Raw genomic sequence first — 21,060 nt, 5'->3', positions numbered from 1 at the left:
TGATGTGAACAAGTTGCGATGAAAATAAAATATGTTCAACTATGCAGAAAACTGTAAAAACTGACACAAATTACTTGTTGCAAACTATTAGGGACCCATTAAGAATGCATGCTTTCTGTCCTGTGGTTTTTGGGTGATTAGATGTAGATGAACTATTCAACATTAAGGTTGGATTGTAAAATGTATTTTTATGACCCCTTTGGTAAGGGCATAAGGATAAAATCCAGAGTGCTTGCAGCCATAACCTTTTAATCAGTAATAGCATTTCATTTCCATGTATGAGAGAAAATTAAAGTGCTGTAATAACTTTCATGTCAGTGCTATTATCCAAACTAGCAGAACACATTTTCCACCAGGCAGAAAGTGTGTGGTTGTCAGGGTCAGCTGGAGCAAACTGAATCCTGATTGGACCACTGAGGTTTTTAAAAAAAAAAAAAAAGTGTAATTACCTTTGATCCACATCTTGCAACAATTTTCTATGAAAGTGCTCTCACTAAACACCCGGTTGCCTCCTGATCCATCCAGCAAAGACAGATTTAGAATCAGTCAGACTCTTTACAGAGAAACTAATGTGACAATGCGTGATGCAAAGTGAACAGCATAACGTGTAAAATCTATGAATACAAATAAATATAATGCATATACTGTATATGTAAACACAGATATTAGTATTTTTAACAACTACAACAGCAACAACAACAATAAGAAATGTGTTAAAAATAATAAAAACAATAATGATAAGAAGAAAGAAATTGTTTGTGTGTAAAAAATGCACATTTGTGAGTCAGTGCAGTATATAAACCACGCATTCACATACGTGGTTAAAATAAAAATGAATTCATCAGAGAACTTTTGATATGATTTCAGCATGGTGTGAAAACTGACCAATAGTTGATGTGCAATTTAATAAACATACTGCATATTTTTTTAATTAAAAAATTAGTTTGCAATTGATAATAGAATTAAAACCACACATGACCCTGATATCTCTGGAATGTACTGTAAACATGCATGTCCAATTAAATGTTTCTTTGATACTCGGCTGCAGAGCAGAGGCAATATTAAACTGACAAGCACAAATAATCAGGATCCTGGCCACGAGTGCATTTCACAGAAGAAAAACTTTTTCTAATTTGTCCCTGCTAATTGAAGTTCTTGCTAACTGAGAAAGAGATTAAATGTTTAAAATTTCACAAATGATGCTGGTACGTTTTCTAGCAGGGGTTGTGTAACATGCAAGAATATTTTTAAGACCATTGTTTTTTTTTAGCTTGATGGCTTCGAGTTCCGAAATAGAAGTTGGGATGAAAGTGTGATCAAAGGACACGGAGATACAACTGATCAGTAATGGGTGTATTAGGTTTAACATCAATGAAGACATATAATACAAAAATGGGTACATGGGAGGTGTGTACATAAAAACACATCACCCTCATCACTTTGTTAATAGTGAAAGACAACTTCAGAAATATGTATCTTCGACGGGTTTTACTAAGACAGGATTTAAGTATGGCTTAGAGCTCACAGCCAAACTTAAGGCAGATGTCTAAAATAATTTGTAGCAAACAAAAAAAAACTAACAAACAAACCACACAAATATGGCATTCATTCCTCCTAATTTCAGAGCTGTAGAACACACCAGTTCGCCATTAGGATAATGTATAGAGAGGGCTGTGCTCTACAAATATTTAGGCACATGGCTTAGTGAAAAATACATTTTGACAACAGTTTTTCAACAACAATAACTTGTTGAAAAAGCAAAGAGCAAATTGAATTAATCATTCTTAATCATTCTCCTAAATAAAATTGTGCAAAGCACATGCACATCTGTATTAAATTATGGCAATGTGATTTACATGCATGTCAATTTATCCTTCCCTATGAAATTGGATTCTGCATACCATGCCGCATTATGCTTTGTAATGGGTGCAGGTTCATCTACTCATCACTGCATCTTTAGTGAATCTGATGGATTTGTCCAGAATAGAAAAAAAAAGTTGCTCTTTATTATGAGGACATTGTTTGGAATATAGTACTACCTTTTTGTATCTTCAGTCTCTTTCCTACCATTACTGCAAATACACCAGATCCACTAAACAGATTCTTTTACACGTCCTAAGGGTGCACACAGAGTTTGGAGAGGAGCTTTTTCTTTTTATGCTCCCTGAGTGTGGAATGAGCTGAAAAATACAATCTCCTTAGAAGCCTTCCCATTTCTTAATACTTTTAAAGATCTTTTGCATTCTGCCCATAAGGAAACATGTCACTGTTTTACATAAATTAGACCTACGCCAGATTGTGTTATGAATATTAATGCAATGGCTATTTGTGTCTCTTTTTTTAGTTGTTACTTTGTAAAATCTATTTACTGTATATTGTATGTCTTTTATAATGATCAATTGTTTGTTTCACATATTTGATTTTAGCCTTTGTAGCTGCTACCTTGATCCAGGACTCCCTGGAAAAAGAGATCTCAATGGGCCTTGCCTGTCTTAAGACAGGATAAAATAAAATCAAGTAAACTACTGTAAATTAAAATAAGATAAGATAAAATAAAATAAAACAAGTTGCCAAATGTCTGAAAAAACAAAAAAAATATTTTGTAAGATTGAATCTCAAGACAGAGACCCGTCACAGAATTGGGACACTAGCCTCTTAATGTGGTACTGTACGCTTTAGTGATTATTGTATATGAATTGTCAATCAGGCTCAGGCTGCCTTCTTTGTATGGATACACTGACTGACATTGTTGCCATCGATGTGCACCCCCCGTGGGTGACTGCAATGACTAAAAAGTCTCCCTATTCTCATTCTTCCCTCCCCACCGTACCAGAAAACTCTGATTATACACACAACTCCATCTTTGAAATTTGATGGCACTGGTCAGAAACAAACATAGCACTAATTCTAAGTAAGCCTGGGGTTTATGTGGTTATTTTTCTGTTTTACAAAAACTGTCTAACTCCATTCAAATTATTCAAAAGTAAAATGAATGCTAAATTAATACAGACCAGTCTAAAATATCTTGACTAAACCATCTTCTTTAAATTAAGACTGCAAGCTTGAAAATAGGACCGATGTCAAAATGAGTAAATATTAGATTAAATAAAAAGTTCAAAATTCAACACTTTGTTAGGCATTTAAACCACAAAAGTGTGGAGGGGTATCAACTGTTGAGTGACCAACACAGCCATTAGCCTCGTTAAATAGACACACACTTTGTACTGAGAAATGAAAGATACTGGTAGACAAGGTAAGATGAATATACTGTATATGAAAACTGTTTCTGTCTCTCTCATATCAGTGATTTACATCTGGTGGCTGAAAGTTCACATTTTGATCTCATTTGAAAAGGATCTGATTCTGCAGAACCACAGGACAAAGCTGTATGTTCACAAATTAACTTTGTAACTTTGCAAAACGAGCTGCTAATGCACTTTCCAAGACCTCAATCCAAACACAAAAATGAGAAATGAAGTAGTATAATTAATAACCTATAGCACAACAGACTTATGTTAAAACCTGGGCTAAAAATTCTTAGAGATGGCAAAAAAAAAAATCAGCAAAACAACACCACAAAGTTTAACGCACATACCTGGCAACTTCAAAAAGGCAATTTTTCTACAGCACTGAATAACAACCATCTACATAATCACTGCAACACAGTGGTTGTTAACTATTGGCTTCAAAGTTTGGTGCCCTCTGAAAAGGACACAGAATCCCTGTTATGGTAATTACTGGAATTCATTTAATTCATCGATGAAATGATATCGAGGCTCAAAGCCTCACTGAGTGATGCTCTAAATACAGATTTTGCGTGAATACTTTGACATTTAAAGGAGCAAATAGGACATGTAATTAATGTAATACAAAGAAAGGTATTAAAGCCAAGAAGCTGTGGAAATAATGACTTGAGGATTAATTAAATTAAACTGCACACAGAGAAAAAAAAGGCAGATGTGTTTTTGGTGAAAAGCTTGCTGAACTGTTAAATTGAAATAATTTAAAATTGGCAACATAAAAAGTTGAAAACACACACACACACACACACACACACACACACACACACACACACACACACACACACACACACACACACACACACACACACACACACACACACACACACACACACACACACACACACACACACAAAAACAGGATCCAACAAGCCAAGAGATTTTTTGCTGTTTAATTTTACTGATTTAGAGTTGAGAGTAACCTTTGTTCATATTATTATTACTTAATTATTAATAAATGCTTCTCTCCATCCATTTCTTTTTGGTTGTTCTTTTTAAGCCTAAGGCAGTGGTTCGTCACCATGTTGGAGGTACCGAACCCTGTCGGTTTCATATGCTCACTCACCGAACCCTTCTTTAGTAAAACACAATTAATTTTTTTTCAAATTAAAGACATGAGTACATATGTTTTACTGATGTATTTAATGAATTGTGCATTAATGTCACATTTTTCAAAGAACAAAACCAAGACAGTGCATGAACTCACATGAAATGACCAACCTGCAAATCAGTGTGACTTCAGCTGTTTTTATTGAGTGACCAGTTCAGATATGGCTTCACCTTGGCAAGTGCTACTCTTATGTCATTTTCACAGCAAAGTCTGTTTCTGTTATTTTCCATTTAGCTTAAGGAAGTGTTCCTTTATTTTTGCCAGTGTGAGACGAGTTGCTCAACTTGATATTGCAAATCATGCAGAACGCTGACTCCCATCACGTTCCGTTATAGACTACATGCAAATTCACGTTGCTCATATTCGTCCGACCACTTTCTTTTTTTGCTCAACATAGTTACTATGAATTAAAATGACAGGCGCAAATCGACTACTGAGTGCGCAAAATCCCATGTAGCACAGGTAGGCTAATCGATGTAGCGTGATCACCTGCAGCCAGTGATGGCTAAGGGGGGGGGGGGTGTCACCACGAATTGACACGATGTGTCAAACGTACACAGTGATTCGTGTATGTTCGACAAAAACACCCAACACATCGTGTCACCTGACACCCAACACATCGTGTCACTCGAAACCCGACACATCATGTCGTGTATTTTGTCTTGACCTCCGTCTCCACTGAACCCCTGAGACCAACTTACCGAACCCATAGGGTTCGATCGAACCCAGGTTCAGAACCACTGGCCTAGGGGTTTGCGCAATATGTGGATTCCACTTTGCTTTGTGATAGGGTTTACTGGTGCCCTTCATTTATTGATAATTCCATATACCAGTGTGTTTTAAATTCTGATAGCAGGGTATCATTCAGTGGTGGCCTAAGTGGTCATTTAGGGTTCAGTGCCTCGTCCAAGGACACAATATGTGGATATAATGAGCTGCAGTCACTTCCTGTGGGAAGCCAAGGTTAAATGGACAGCAGTCAGAGTGCAAATGTCTGCAAAGGAATTTCAGTCTCTCCATTCCCTCAGCACTGTCCTGCGATAGTTCGGACTTCATAGTATGATGCCTAGTAAGAAAACTGACATCTAGAATCTGGAGTCAAATTGGTGTGATAGTTATTTCAAAAAACAAGAATAAAAAAACAGCTTTTCACTAATTGTGCTTTCTTTCAGGATACAGCTCAGTAACATCTTAAGACGCTATTGGAATCAGCAGTTAGATCTTAGTTGCAACCTTATTGTATTATTTGTCCTCTCAGACTCCATAAAAAGTTTACCTAGGAAGAACCCCTCTCCACATCTGAGTTATGGATCATCTTGCCTTCCATTCTGTCACACACACCTCTCTTGATGCTCAATATTCATGCCCTGTCAGCATCAGTTTGTCACATTTTTCCAACAGCACAGTGAAACTCCTTCATTGTCTTTTTAAACATCTCTCTCTGTAACCTCTGGTTCTTCCACCTCCCTATCATTATCAAGTCTTCAATGATTCAACAACTTCATCATTCATTAGCTTCATCAGGGTCATCAACCACTAGTATGTTTGTGTGTGTGCGTGTGTGCGTGTGTGTGTGTGCGTGTAGTAGCACCTAGGATTCCATGAGTCTTTCCTTCTGGATTAACAGAACTGAAATATCATTTGGAATCAGATCAGACTTTGCTATGCCTATATCTTATCAGGATGTCGTGTATATTCTTTTGTCCAAGAATTGTAAACATTTTCCTTGAGTTAGAGTTAAATATCTGTAGCTCACAATGGCAAAAAAAAAAAATTGTGATCGTAACATACATGATTAGCTGAATAAAAATTGCTAAGACAACAAGCAAACCATTGCCAGCAGAAAATTACCTCATTGTTAGAGGTGACAAAACCAGGGGTTCATAAAATGTCATATTAGTGCTTATCACCTGTGAGCTGACTGCTTGCGATTGGTGCAGATTGCGGTTTGGTAGTCATGACTGATGCACACCTTATGCGGAGGGCAATGCACCTTCAGACAGGGGTCCTTGGTCGAGTCTGGACCTACACCAAGAGATCAAAGGTAAAATCAATCTGAGGAGTAAAAATAAGTTAGTTTAAGCATGTAGAGCAAGAACAATTGAAGTTAAAAGCAACATCAAGCTTTTCTTTTTTGTTTTTCAGCTGGCAGATTTTTACATTCCACTAACTGAAGCAGGCAGAAAAATAATGAGTTTGAGAAAAAAATGGTAAAAGGTATGAAGTGAATGTTTTTCAACATTCTGAGCTGCTTAATGAGGGCTATTCTCTCTGAGCAGCGACTGTATTTTCTTCCAAATCAGTCTCAACAGTGACATTATAACAGTGGTAGACAGGCACAGCTGGCTGATGTCCATGGTGACAAAAGATCAAAACAGCTCATTGACTCTGAGCATTGTGTCATTTCACACTAGGATAACAGCGCAAACCCACTTTCATTTGACAGGCAGAAGTAAAGAGAAAATACATGAGGTGGAGGAGGTGAAAAAGACAGAGGCAATAAAAGAGAGAGAAGCTTTTACAGTAGCAAGGTCCACAGCCCAACACAACACTGAGTTCAGCAGTTCATGAAATCACAAGCACTGGATTTGTTAATGGATTTTTTGTAGACAGATTGAGGACCAGTTGGGGTAAATCTATGCTCCCAAAAATATTCAACAAATAGATGGAGCTGAGGTGAGCTTGATGAAGAACATTAAGGTTGTTCCAAATGATCAATATGCCTGAGGTTGTATCAGTCCAGACAGAGAAAACAGAGAAACTGCCACTGCGGTGTAGAATGTTTTTTGAAATAGGACACAGTTCAGTTTCTAATCTGCGGTTCAGATTTGGGAATGAAAGTGGCTAATGGGAAGAAAAGGGAGTGAACATTTCCCAGAACTATTCACAAGAAATATGGCAAATGAGAAAGTTGAACTTTTACAACTATGCCTAAGGTAACCGTATATATTGACCCAAGTGGATGAAGTAGAAGAAGCCTGAGATTAAGCAAGAGTTGGAGAGACTCTTGGAAAACTAATTTGTGAAAATAGCCTGGTACAAACAAAGGATGTTTTGGTGCAATTAAGCATGAAATCTGATAAACAGGAAAGAAAGGATGAACCTGCTGTGAGTATGGTTGGTGGGAGATTTGGCTGAACTTTGCTCATGATCACAAGTTTCCCCAATAATATAGTTGCACCAAGAACCTCAGACACACAGTACCAGCATCAGACAGGTGGTCATGTTTATGATGATGTTCAACATGTCAGTTACAAAGGTTGTCCTTGATTTGCAGGTAAGAAAAACGTAAAATTTAACCAAAATTCCCCAAACAAAATAAAGGACTAGGGAAAAAATAAAATACTTTTTTTTGATCAATGACAGAGTAGGTTTTGCGCCACATGCACTCACCATTGTTAAGAAAAAAAATATTAACTCAGCCTGCATTCTGTCAAGTCCAGAATGCAGGCTGAGTGTCAAGATAAAAGTGTTATGTATAGTACAACTCATTAACACAAGGATGCTAACATCATGAAAATGAGGCGCCTTGTCTCCATTACAGACCTAATGGGTTGTGTTTGAGCTACAGCTGGTGTCTGCAGCAAACATCAACTAGTCTCCAGCCTGATCACACACTGTGTTGCTGCTTACATACTGCTTTATCTGCATTAAGTCAGCAAGAGTGAATGACACGATGGAGCAATTCTTGTCTCCATTCAAATTAATTCCTCAATCTCTACTATATGAATGAACAACAATCCACAAGCATCACCTCTTATGTAACTTTGAACATACTGTATCTGGAGCTGTCAAAGTGCGTGAGAGAGCTTTCTTCATCATTTAGGTATAACACTGATAAAACACAGTAAGTGAGGCTTGGAGAGAGTCGAAGGAATAGATGCACAACAAAGGAAGAGACAGGTTTCCTTGAAATTTATAAGACATACAAAGATAAAAATACATCAACTGATCCATTTGCACTCTTGAGTTTCTCAGAATGCAGGTAAATGATATGTCAGTCTTCCTCCTGGTAGCTGTCTGCTATGTTTTTCTGTTTTCTATCACCTGCTTATTTAGTCCTGTCCTCACCTTCATTTGTCAATGCTGCAGGAAACTCATCTTATTTTTCTCCACTGCAAAATTACTTTATCACTGCACGGAAATAAGAGATGAATTGAGAGAGGAGAGAGGGTGAAAGGAGGGATCAGGGAAAAAGGATGCTGGTATCTGGCTAACGGCAGATTGGACGACAATTTTGGATTTGTATGTGACCTCTGTACTTAGATAAATTGGAAATCCAATACACATGAATGAGAGACTCAGTTTATTGACATAGAAATACACAAAGAACCACATGAAGATGATTACATAGATAAAGCTTTCTTATGAAGAGTGTAAATGTTTATTTGGAGGTATGATGATGCTCTAAACGTGTGGAATGGAGAAGCGAGTAGAGAAAAATGCTGGGTAGAATAAACGAGGTCAGCAAAACAGAACATTGAAGAAGAGATGAAGAGAAAATGACAGGAATAGGAGGAGTGGGGGAGGCAGTAATAGAAGTGTGTAGGGTAGCATAGAGTTTTATCCACCTATTTAAAGCCTGAGTGAGCAGCATTGGCGGCTAAACCAGCCAATCAATTGTAATGCAGGAGCATTGCAGCACACTCTTGCCACTTCTCTTTTATTTTCCTCAATATTATTTTATTCTCCCCTCTTCTCTCTCATCTTGAATATATCTATGTTGTAATCTGTATGTGAATATGTCAATATGCTTAAGCAATCACACTTAACAGGTCTTATTACATATCCATTCATTCCAAAGTGTCAAGTAAAACTCTTTTCACACTCTAAAACACAGTTTTACCTTGAAAATGATATTGAATTATGTAAATGTACAAGGTTGTCTGCTACTGATAAGACATTGCCAAATGAAGTGTAAGGAGTCGTGCGTGGTATAATGATTCTTCATCAGACGCTGCTTAATGGGGAAACTGTGAAGATGCCATGCTTTGAAATTAGTAGATGCTAGAGGACTGAACAACACGGAGAAGCAAGCCATTCATGTATTACCCACAATGCTACAGTAATAGTTTCAAAGCAAGAGCAATGGTTCAACAGACAGATGTCGCTACTAATTTGCACAGCCAGTGTCCGTGGCTGCATATAAGGCTAACTGATGACCTCTGGATTATTGTCTCTCATAGTGGGAAAGGTGAACACATGGAAGAACTGGTGCTGAGAGAAGCAAAGGCATAAGATTAAAAGATATTTAAGAGACTAACACTACTTGAACACCTTGAAACTTTACTTGAAGCAAAATGTTGGTGCTGATTTGAAATTTTTTTAGACTTGTTTTTTTGTTGTTTGTTGTCAAACCACTGAATGAATACTGTAATAGATAGATACATGTAGATAGATAGATAGATAGATAGATAGATAGATAAATAGATAGATAGATAGATAGATAGATAGATAGATAGATAGATAGATAGATAGATAGATAGATAGATAGATAGATAGATAGATAGATAGATAGATAGATAGATAGATAGATAGATAGATAGATAGATAGATAGATAGAATAAATACTGGATAAACACCAGGAGAAAAAGAAACACTGACATCACAGGACATACCACAAGACATACCTACACTAACAGACACATGCAGCACTGACAGGACTTATATACTAAACTATAACTAAAATATAAACAGTATAAAATTAAAATATAAACAGTATAAAATTTAAAAAATATAACAGTATAAAATTAAAATATAACAGTATAAAATTAAAATATAAACAGTATAAAATTGAATTAAAATATAAAACAGTATAAAATTAAAAATAAATAAATAAACAGTATAAAATTAAATTAAATTAAATCCATTCAACCCCGTGCTGACCTCGCTACCCCCCCCCACGAAGGAGGACCTCCGCCTCTCTGTGGAGGCGCTGTGGTGTGGGAGAAGGTGGTGTGCAGGGGGTGGCTGGTGCTGTTAATGATAGCCTTAACTTTAGACATGGTCCTGCTCTCCAGAAGCATATCCACAGAGTCCAGGCTCAGCCCGACCACTGAGCCCGCTCTGCGGATGAGTCTGTTCAGACGGTCCATATCTCTTTTCCTGGCCCCCCCACCCCAACACATAATGGCGTATGAAAGCACACTGGAGACTACGGACTGATAGAACATGAGAAGGAGCTTAGGACAGATGTTGAAGGAGGCCAGCCTCCTCAGGAAGTACATCCTGCTCTGCCCCTTCTTGTACATACAGTTCGAGTTGAGTGACCAGTCCAGTCTGCTGTCTAGCTGCAGTCCCAGGTAGTTTTCTACCACCTACACCTCACTGCCTTTGATGATCACTGGCTGTGGAGAGGGAGGTGCCCGCCGGAAATCCAGCACCATCTCCTTTGTCTTGGAGACGTTGAGCTGGAGCTGGTTCTGTTGGCACCACTCCACGAAGTCAGCCACCAATGCCCTGTACCCCCCCTCATCACCCTCCCGGATACATGCCACTATCCCGGTGTCATCGGAGTAGTTCTGTATGTGGCATGTATCCGAGTTGTGCTTGAAGTCTGATGTGTAGAGGGTGAAGAGAATGGGGGAGAGAACGGTCCCCTGTGGCGCCCCCGTGCTGCTGGTCACCATAGAGGACAAACAGTCCCCCATACGGACGTACTGGGGTCTGTCCGTTAGGTTTTCCGTAATCCAGCTCACGAGGTAGGGAATGTGGGCAGCAATAATGGTTTGGCTTGATTAAAGAGGGAAAGAACAGTGTGTAGACGTGCTGTCAGCTCTGCAAGAGCAAATTACTTGAATAGTCATGCGACATCACACTTGAGTTTAAAAAGACGATAGATCCTGCAGGAAATATTATTACCTACTGTAATAATAATTTTTTATCTGTTTGTCCACAAGATATCTCACAAGATATAATTTCATGCTAAAATTTCCTGTGTGGTAATCCTCGGACAAAGAATTGATCTATTTTGAGGTTAATGTGATTTTTAATGTTTTTCCAATACATAAAAAAAGCCAATCAAAATAAATACATGCAGGTATTGACAACTTATGACGCTCGACCGTTTCGTGCAGCTGTATCTCGGCTCAGATCCTAACCCAGATCTTATAAGAAATATTTGGGGGGGAGGGGTGTCAATGTGTATTAGGTCTCAAATGGAATTCAGGTTAATGTGAAAGTTAAGAAGTTACAAGTCATTAATAAAAGGAAGTTTTAAGCATAGAGTAATTGGGTGGTTATATTAAGCTGGTGACAACAACATGTGTATTGGTTGAAATATTGTTTTGGCATAACCAAGTTTTAGTGACACGGACATAAAGCCTGACTGACACCTGTTTCTAACATTAAATGACAGAAGCAATGTCCTTTATGATGAAACATTAATTTAATCTTTTGAAAAACAACAATTTGTTTATGGAAAGTAAACTACTCCTTATGACAGATTAACTGCTTCATGCACTGGACCTAAATCATAAAAATAAATGTCAAATTTATCAAACATGTTAGACTACATGCACAACAGCATGTTGAAATCTCACAATCAGGCTTTATATCATCCTTTGTTAGAAGAGGAAGCATTTGAATACTCCAAGGGAATTTAGGAATGTGACAATTTGCAATAAAATCTCTCATGGATTTGACTCATATTTTTAAATGGGAAAGTGTAGAGATTAGTACAGCAAAAGCGTCACTGCCAACATGCTTTGTGTGTGTAAGTGATGTTGAATAATTGGGTTTATTGAAGTAAATTTCTTATAGCAGTTCATTGTCTACAGTGTTCAAAACACCCTCCTTAAAATTCACTGCGCAATCTAACCACAGATATAAAATATCTTCCAACACTTCCAAATAGATTCTTGGAAGAAAAGCATATTGTAGTAGAAGCTGTAACACTTTGCTAACATTACTATTAAAAGTAAATTACCCGATTCATCATTTTCTCTTTCAATAATTCCCCTCCCTCTTTTTGAACACCTAAATTTATGTATGGGCAAATGGCAAGAGAGACGAAACACTGTTCCTGTGTCCTCTAATCTTGGATGGAGGCCAGAATGGAGGGCAGCGATTAGACAATAAGGATCAGAATCCAGTCAGAATCCAATAGAAGAAGCAACATTACCAATAAGCCCCATCTAAGAATAGAGGGTGACCTCATATTAATTGCTCCAGAGCTGGACGTAGTTCAACAAGGTTTTGTAAAATCTGTGTGTGCGTGTGTGTGTGTGTGTGTGTGTGTGTGTGTGTGTGTGTGTGTGTGCGTCTTAATCACAACCACGGTCCATTGCACACCATTTCTTGCTCTCCCCAGCTACTGTTTCTAATAGCAAGTAAAAAAAACCCCATTTGATATTAAATTAACAAGCACTCCAACAACCATCCCTAAAAGAAAAAAATCATGCTTCCTATTAGAAAAATGAGTATCACTTTCAGTCTTTGATAAACAAATTAAAGAGGTGTTGTGTGTCTTTTACCGGGGCTCCCTTGTAAAAGAGACACAACACCTGAGGAAAACTGAGACAAGAAGAAGCAAAAGACACACAGATGAGGAGAAGATAAAGTCTGATCTCCACTCTTCTTTCTGAGCACTCCTCAGGGTCTTAATGTTTGGCCTATGAGAGACACTGGGTGAGGGATGACATAAAAGAATGATGAAGAGGGCCTTTAGAAGGATGTTGTGATAGAACAGATTCACCATGCATAAAATTAATTATTGAAAACATGGGCAAATCATATTATTGTGGATGTAGCTTAGATATGGAGATGATAAATGGGCTGCTTCAGTTTGAATGTCAGAGAGAAAACCCCTGGCTTGAGGAGGGAAAATATCTGGAGAGAGAAATGACTGACAATCACTTAAAATGGAATATTCATCATTGCCAAACAACTATTATACACACAACACATGCACACTCACACTTTATTATGGAAAATCCCAACAGTGGAGGTTTTGCTAAACCACTGCTGGCAGCACAGCACCTTTATAGGAACACTATGAAATCAATAAATCGAACTGTTTTTGAAAACAATTTCAAAGCCAGGAAGCAAAAATGAATTTAGGGACAACACGCACAAACAGGAGGGCATGAATTTCAAGAGGAAGTTGCCAATTATTGCAGGGTAAATAAAGCTTTACAAAACCTGTTCTGCTTGAAATGTATTGGTAGTTTCAAACCATCACAGAGGACTGAATGATTGGAAAGTAAATTGAATATGTATGAAATTACCATGCAGGAAATATGCACACGCTCACTAAGGAACACACAATGACTAATTAAATAAGACTCTGCTGTGTTCATCCTTCAAAAAATGGATGGAAATGTTTGAAACATCTGATGCAATCAGTTATAATAGCAAATGGGAAATACTTTAGGTTTGTGTAACAGACCTAGAGCCACAAATGTTCATGTTGCACCTAAGTAGATATTTAATCCATTTAACAGCTGATTTGCTCAGTGCAATCTTGACATTTCGATGAAGATGTGGGAATTCAACATTCAACACGAGATTGACATGCATTATTTTTGACAAGATGTGAAACCACAAAAGTTTCCTTTTCACCATGAAACAGTTTCAACAATTCTACTGTTGATAGTTTTATCTACTCCAGACCTCACTTGTTGAACATAAATCCTGATAAGAAAACATCCATGCGACATCACATTAGCATTTAGCATTTAGAAGATTATTGTTTTGATTCTCAAGTCTGGATGTGGCAGGATCCTTGAGCAAGATATTACAACCCTGGGCTTGCACTAGGAGCTAGTATGACTAAGCCACTGTGGCTCAGTGAAAAAGAATTGAGCAAGCCACAAAAAGCCACACCCTGTGTGCAAGACAGTGGTGTAGCATGCGGACGACCAACGCTTATCGCGGGGGGGAAACACCCCCAACTGGGGCGTCCGGGGGCCTCCCCCGGGAAATTTTTTAGAAAATGGGGTTGTTTTCCTGCATTCTGGTGCATTCTGAGGGCAAAATCTTCTATTTAGTTTACCTACAAAAATACACTAACGTCAACAGTTAAAGCTGAACTATCTTTATTTCTATCCTACTTTATGCAGGTATAAATGTGAGATTCAGCAATTGAAAACTTGCATCCACTATGTGAAGATAAGTCATACAAAATATTACTCAATGTTTACTTGTAAGTTATACTTAGACTAGAAGATATTTTAACGTTGACCACCACCAACACCATTGGTATGCCATAGTTTAGTTTTTTTAAATTCAGGAACATGATTTTTCATTTCAATTTAAAAAGGCATGAAAAATAGCAAGCGATGTGAATACACATTTCCATGCGTCGCTGGTTATGCCTGCCGGTCATAGGGATCAAAAGTCTAAGACTCATTCGTGGTTTGTCTTGGAAGGGACAGCAGAGCTCAAGAAAATGCCAGAAATGTTTCACCTACTTTAATAATTCAAAATGACTTCTATGTTTCTAAAATTACTAAATACAGTTATTTCAGTGAATTTACTTTGCTTAACTGCATGGATTATTTCTGTCGCTGTTGGGAAAGTGGAGCCTTACAGTTAATTAAAAAAAAAAAAATCTGAGCCTATGTGGTTCAGAGAGGCCGAGTGATTCTTTTTATATATTGTTAGTCATTTATAATTAATTGTCTGGGTTTTGACCTATTTCATTGTTAATTCTAGCAAGTCCATGCAGAGCAAGACAATGCTTGATATTGATGAAGTCTTATGCAAAGGATGCACCGTCTCTCTTTAATGTGAATCTATTTTAGATACTTTATTTTATAGTTTAGACAAGGGCTGACTGGAGAACATCATAGTTTCACTTTGTGGATTTGAAGATTTGCTACTGGTGGTAGAGTTATTTAACTGAATAGTATCAGCTTGCTGGGGGAACAGCAATGGGATTTTCCATCTTGACTCAATCTTTTCACCACCGTTTTTGAGGTAATGTTGATTGGATAAAGAAGACAATCACCACTAGCGGTATGCAATAGTGCAAGCCAACAGTTGCTACCTTGCCATTGATTCACAGATCATATCATAAAACTACTGCAGACAGATGCATGCACAGAAAAGATACTGCTGTGGTGAAACAGGATGGGACAAAATGAGAATACTGCCTGCCAAGTCGTGCAACACCTCAGTTTGTAAAGATAACCAAGTCCACACAGTCCTTTCTCAGGTGGCAGAAAAGAGAACCCCAGTACTTTCAGAACAGCCAATCAGAAGCCTGGGCGGAGATTATTGAGAAAATCTCACAGAAAAGCATGTGGTCTCCGCACTTAAAGACTAACTGAATGAGGGCTTGAAGAAAGGTAACAAGGGCAGTTGATGGCAGCACAGAGCACAGGCAAGCGGACTCTGGGAAATTAAATAAACAGAACTTTGGTTCTCTAGGTTTCTACAACAGAGAAGATAAAAAAATGTTAAAAGTCCATCTTCTATCTATGGAAGTGAATGACCTCTGAAACACCGATTCTTAAATTGAATAATCAGTAGGTGGCTCTCTGACTTGAATTGTTGTCATCTAATGTCAATTTGTTCCATTGTAAAGGTTCGCTCTGGTGCTCTGAAGAATACAACCTCATGAGAGGTAGTGAATCGAGGAACTAATATGAGCACTAACTTAGGATACCATCAATGGCTGTTACAGATGTGTGGAAACCCATGAAGGTAAACTGAAAGATCAGTTTGCAAAATGTGTGTGTGTGCATGTGAGTGCGTGCGTGCGTGCGTACGTGTGTGTGTGTGTGTCTGTGTGTGCTTGCTTGCAACGCTTGCAATAATTCCCCAAAACAGCTTAGTTCCAAACCATTTCACAACAACAAACAACCACAACAAATAGGAACTCAGAACTCTGCTTTAGGTTTTATTGAGAATCCCCACAAAACTCTGCATTGCCAGGGAATCGGGGAAATCGGCCTTTTGCTTAAAGTATGTAAACACGACAAACAGGAAAAACAATGTGAGGAATACCAGTTTCTATTAAATTCAGTGAAGCTTTAAAATTCATTTTAGAATTTTTTAATTTCAGTGATGTTCTAAACTTACTTCATTTAAAAGAAAATTGAGTCGGGTTTTGTTTGCACATCAAGTACAGCAGTATTTCACTGATGATTCTTCATGAAATGCATTGGATTCTAGCCTTCACTATTCATTCTCAAGTTACCATTTCATAGAAAAGTTGGGCTAGAACTTATTGCTGTTATTGCTGTACTTTGTTCAGTAAAGATACTGAAGAACAGTACTCCAGGAGAGAGCAAAGAAAAATTAGAAAAACTAAAAAAAACCTGAAACCAATCCTCTAAGGATAATAAAATTCCCTGAAATCCACCCACATTGTACAACAAATGGATCATTACATGACATAAAATCAAGTTGGGCCCATAGTGATTGTGTTTTGGTTATATGCCATGGAGAAGAACATCCATTGTTACCTTAAAATCATAGCTTTGTGCAAAAGGGTTTGAACTGATAAGAGATTCATGAGAAGAAGAAATAATGACTATTTATTGAGGCTTAATCACATCAACAATATTTTGTATATTTATCTCTGCTTTCATACCCTGGCTCATTTTGTTCTGCCATGCAGTCTATCTCATACTAAATTAGATTAAATAACATGTAATTGGTTTTGTTTTGCAATTACCTAATGAACAGAACATAATGTGTGCATCATTCACATTTCAAATTACATGTAATTTACTAATTTGTTCCCCTTTTAGTTAGCATTTCCTGTCGTCATTTAGGCAGTACTCTGGAGTCTTGTTGAGGTGAAACATGCCTTGTAGTAAAATGAAAATCAATGGCTGCCATGTTAGGTTATTTAAAGAAAAAATAAATAACTCTGTTTCCCTTTAGATCTGTTTTTTTTTTATGTCAACTATCCCTTTATGAGGTCCATCTCTACTCAAACTGTGTGTAAGACTAATTATGCTAAATTCCATTGTATTATATCCAGCATTCTGCAGAAGATACACATGTTGACCAGGAAAGATGTGAATGCAAGTTTCAAATATATTAACACTGTGTCTTTAGTGTCCATTATCACATACAGTAATACCAGAACTGAATAAGATCAGCCAACCAGCTGGAACAACAACAACAACAAGTATGGTTGCACTATTAACAAGAAATTTCCCCAAATGATCCCATATTGACCACTACAATGAAAATGGATCATGCCAAACTCACCATCTTGTACTAACTGCTTGGCTGGGGTTGAGTGAACAGTTGCTGGGTGTGCAAATTTGCTGGGTTCAGCCTGATGTTCTGTTGAATGTCAGAAGACACAAAAATGGATGAATATAAAGTCTTATTTATCAGTACAGTAAATATAAAGTATGGAATGGGAGTCTCATTTTATTTAGCTGAACTGACCATAGATACTGGAGGGACTGAGAAACAGATGGTGTGGTTCAAAAGCACATTTGAGTTCACAAATTATTCTATATATTGACAGTAATGTAAAAAGTACAATATAATATACCTGCAGTGTGACTGGAAAATGATACTCACAATGTTCCTAAACTCTGACTGTCAGACTTTTCATTTGAAATTTAGAATTAGGTAGGGTAGACATTCAACCCTTGTTCAAGCCTCATCCTAACATAATTATCAAGTGGCTCCAGCGCAGTACTTTGTGCTCAGGCATGTGAGTGTCATCAATTGTTTCATCTTACTATTGGAAAATAATAACAGTAATTCCTCGTACTTAACTGCCGGCTTCAGTACCCTGGCCTGTCAATCCAAAACAAGCATATATTGATGGAATAATTCAAAAGTCCTGATAGGCATTCTGAAATCCCAAGGCAAAATCTCTGGTGCAGTGACACAAATATTATTCTCGCCTGAAAGGAATAATCACTACAATCATTACAAAACACAAAAACAAGTACAGCTAGCCAAGGGAAAGCAAAGCAATGCACCTATCCATCTAGGTACAAAACACTAATCCATCCTGTCTCTCTCAACACACTGCAATACAACATCCAACATGGACGTATGCCAGTGGTGGTAGAGCCTAAGGGAGGGAGCTGAGCAGCTAAACACTGAGGTAGAGGAAGTTTGTCACGTCTGGCTGTGGGTTGTGACACTCTAAGATGATTATCTTCCAAACTCATCCATCTCCTTTATATATTTTTTATTATTACTGTCCTGCATCACCAAGAATAAGTAAAATGTGTGGAGGCAAAAATGTGCCAAACAAATAAGCCCCCTAGTTACTTTTCTCAAAGTCTTTCATTTCTGTCTTGATTTCTATTTCCCTTTCCTTCAGACATCTCTTACCCTTATTATTAGATGACTGTCAATTAATTGTATTAAAAACCAATATAACAGCGTAGGTAAATGACTGTTTTTCACCAAGTTGTCACATCAACTGCAAAAAGCCAATGACATAAGATGTCACATTAGATGCTGGTACCCGCGGTGCCACTCGGATCTAAAGTGAAATAGTGGAGTGGTATTATTTCATCACTTTTTTGTTCAGTGTAAACAAAAAAAGGCATAGAGATGGATCTTTGTTGCGCTGCTGTTGCACAATATCTGTGAACAGTGTTTATTTCAAGTGTACTTGCAAGGCCTCATATCATTATATCTTTATATCTCCCACTGGCAGCCTTATTCTCTCACGATCTTCTGGAAACGTCACGTGCTGACATTCATTCTGGAGGCTCCTGCTGCCATAGTTAGAGACAACTGTCTGCTCCTGCCCTCTAAATTGCATTCATTCACTTGACAGTTGTTTATTATATTGACGGCTCTAATCGCTATGGAGGAGAATAGGCAGTATCAGCACTACAGACATGCAAACAGATATTCTTCTCTCTATGTGACCAACTATTGTCTGTATCTCCTTGAAAACGGTCTGTTCAGCAACATTCACACACTGCAATCCAATGCGTAACAGCTTCATTTTGCTTTCAGTGTGTTTTTGGTTGTGTATTGCCTCTGCCTTTCTAGACTTGAAGTGTGGGGCAGTAACAACTCATAATACTCCAGCTGAAAACATTTACCCTAATAATTATTTCTCTTGGGTGCCACTGCACATTCTCTTCTGTACAATTTCCTCCTTTTATTGAAAAAAAAAAAAGTTCCGATGTTTTGATAACCTATTTTATCTGTTCAATAACTTAGCCGTAACCTAATTATGTTTCTATATCCCTCATGTCTGTCTCAGCACCAGGTATCATTGATTATTGCTGTGTGTGATGTAATATAGCATGTAGATGTGTGTTTCATCTGATAATAGCATTTCAAGCGTTAAGACTCAACACAACCAGCACTCACCCTTCTGAAGGCAAGAGATAAGAGGGTCGTGGATATAGAGTCACTTTTATGATGTGGCCAGCGAACCATTAAAATCGGAGCAGTAAACAAATGCTTAAAGAAAGCCTGAGGAGCGAGTTACAAGCCTTTAGCACATTATGCTGAAAAGAGATATTTGTTCTTGCTCCAACACACTCTGTTTCTCACATTGCTTGTTGCTCTTCCTGTCTCTTTTGTTATCGGTTTCTCTCTGTCAGATTCTTTTAGTTCCTCCCGGTACAAATCGGAGATGGTTATCTGAAAATATATTAGGGAGCAGTGACAGAGAGTAAGGGGAGATTAAAGATGGACCAATGAGGAATGGGAGCAGACAGCCATCATATCAAAAGTGAGAAAGTTACTTAGTTTGAGAAATGAAAGGACATATAAAACACTGGCAACATAAGGTCACATGTAATCAGACTGGTTTTCAAATTGGAATCTCCAGATTTCAAAGGTTTGTTCTTTTTGGCTTCTACAGCCAAACCAGAGCACATCATAAAGTAACTTCTGTACCTGACATAAAAACTGTTTCTATAGTAACCACGTATTTGCTGTATGATCCATTTGGGGAAATGGAAACACCTTGCATTTTTGTGTCTGAATGCCAGTTTTACTCTCATGGTATTGAAGATGATCCATCTGAATAGTATGGTAATCTTAGGGTATATTCATGTCTGGGAATCCAAGACAAAGCTCTGATTCTAAACTTGTCTTGCTGACAGTACAAGTGTCCTCCCCCCTCATCTCTGTCACTCTGGTTGTGTTTGCAGGTCTTTTCAGTGCTGTTCTCCAAGCATTACAGAAGAGGTCATACATAAAATAATACATAAAACAATACCAATAAGAAATAAGATTCCAAGCTTGATAGTGGAAAAAGGCTGAGCTGACCCAAACCCTTGATGCTACTTTATCAAAGCGTTACGAAAGGTGTTTATAATTTCATGTAAATGACAAAGAAACCTGGACCAAGAGGCTTCAGCTTGTGTGTGCTAGTGCATGAGACTGACTGCAGGAATTTACACCTCCTTGTAAATGGAAAAAGTAAAAGTAAATGTCAGGACATGGCTGACATTTTGATGACTACAAGGCAGCTGCTCTCTCTACAGATTGCTGCAGTTGATCATAAGTGGGCAGGGAGCAAAAGTGTGTGTGTGTGTGTGTGTGTGTGTGTGTGTGTGTGTGTGTGTGTGTGTGTGTGTGTGTGTGTGTGTGTGTGTGTGTGTGTGTGTGTGTGTGTGTGTGTGTGTGTGTTTATAAATGTGTGTTCCTATGAGTTTGTACGCTCACTGGGGTGAATCATATGAACAATGAAACCTAATGTAGATGTGTGAAAACCCATGTAGATGATACTGTTACAATGTG

At 37.9% G+C, this 21,060-nt stretch overlaps 1 protein-coding gene across 4 annotated transcripts in view; it reads right to left on the bottom strand.

Annotated features, from left to right (window-relative positions):
* Positions 1-21,060, bottom strand: part of spock1 (SPARC (osteonectin), cwcv and kazal like domains proteoglycan 1) — a 105,095-nt gene that overhangs the window by 21,647 nt on the left and 62,388 nt on the right. For 3 of the 4 annotated variants that reach the window (XM_068326289.1, XM_068326287.1, XM_068326291.1), the window contains exons 4-5: positions 17,581-17,658; positions 6,321-6,435 (exon numbers count right to left, since the gene is read on the bottom strand). In XM_068326289.1, coding sequence (XP_068182390.1) covers positions 6,321-6,435; positions 17,581-17,658 — 193 coding nt within the window. The remainder of the gene's footprint in view (positions 1-6,320; positions 6,436-17,580; positions 17,659-21,060) is intronic. The other variant, XM_068326290.1, reaches the window with a different exon arrangement.

Source organism: Antennarius striatus, chromosome 10, assembly GCF_040054535.1.
Source record: "Antennarius striatus isolate MH-2024 chromosome 10, ASM4005453v1, whole genome shotgun sequence".
Taxonomy (NCBI): domain Eukaryota; kingdom Metazoa; phylum Chordata; class Actinopteri; order Lophiiformes; family Antennariidae; genus Antennarius; species Antennarius striatus.
This window is presented reverse-complemented; position numbering and strand designations above follow the sequence as displayed.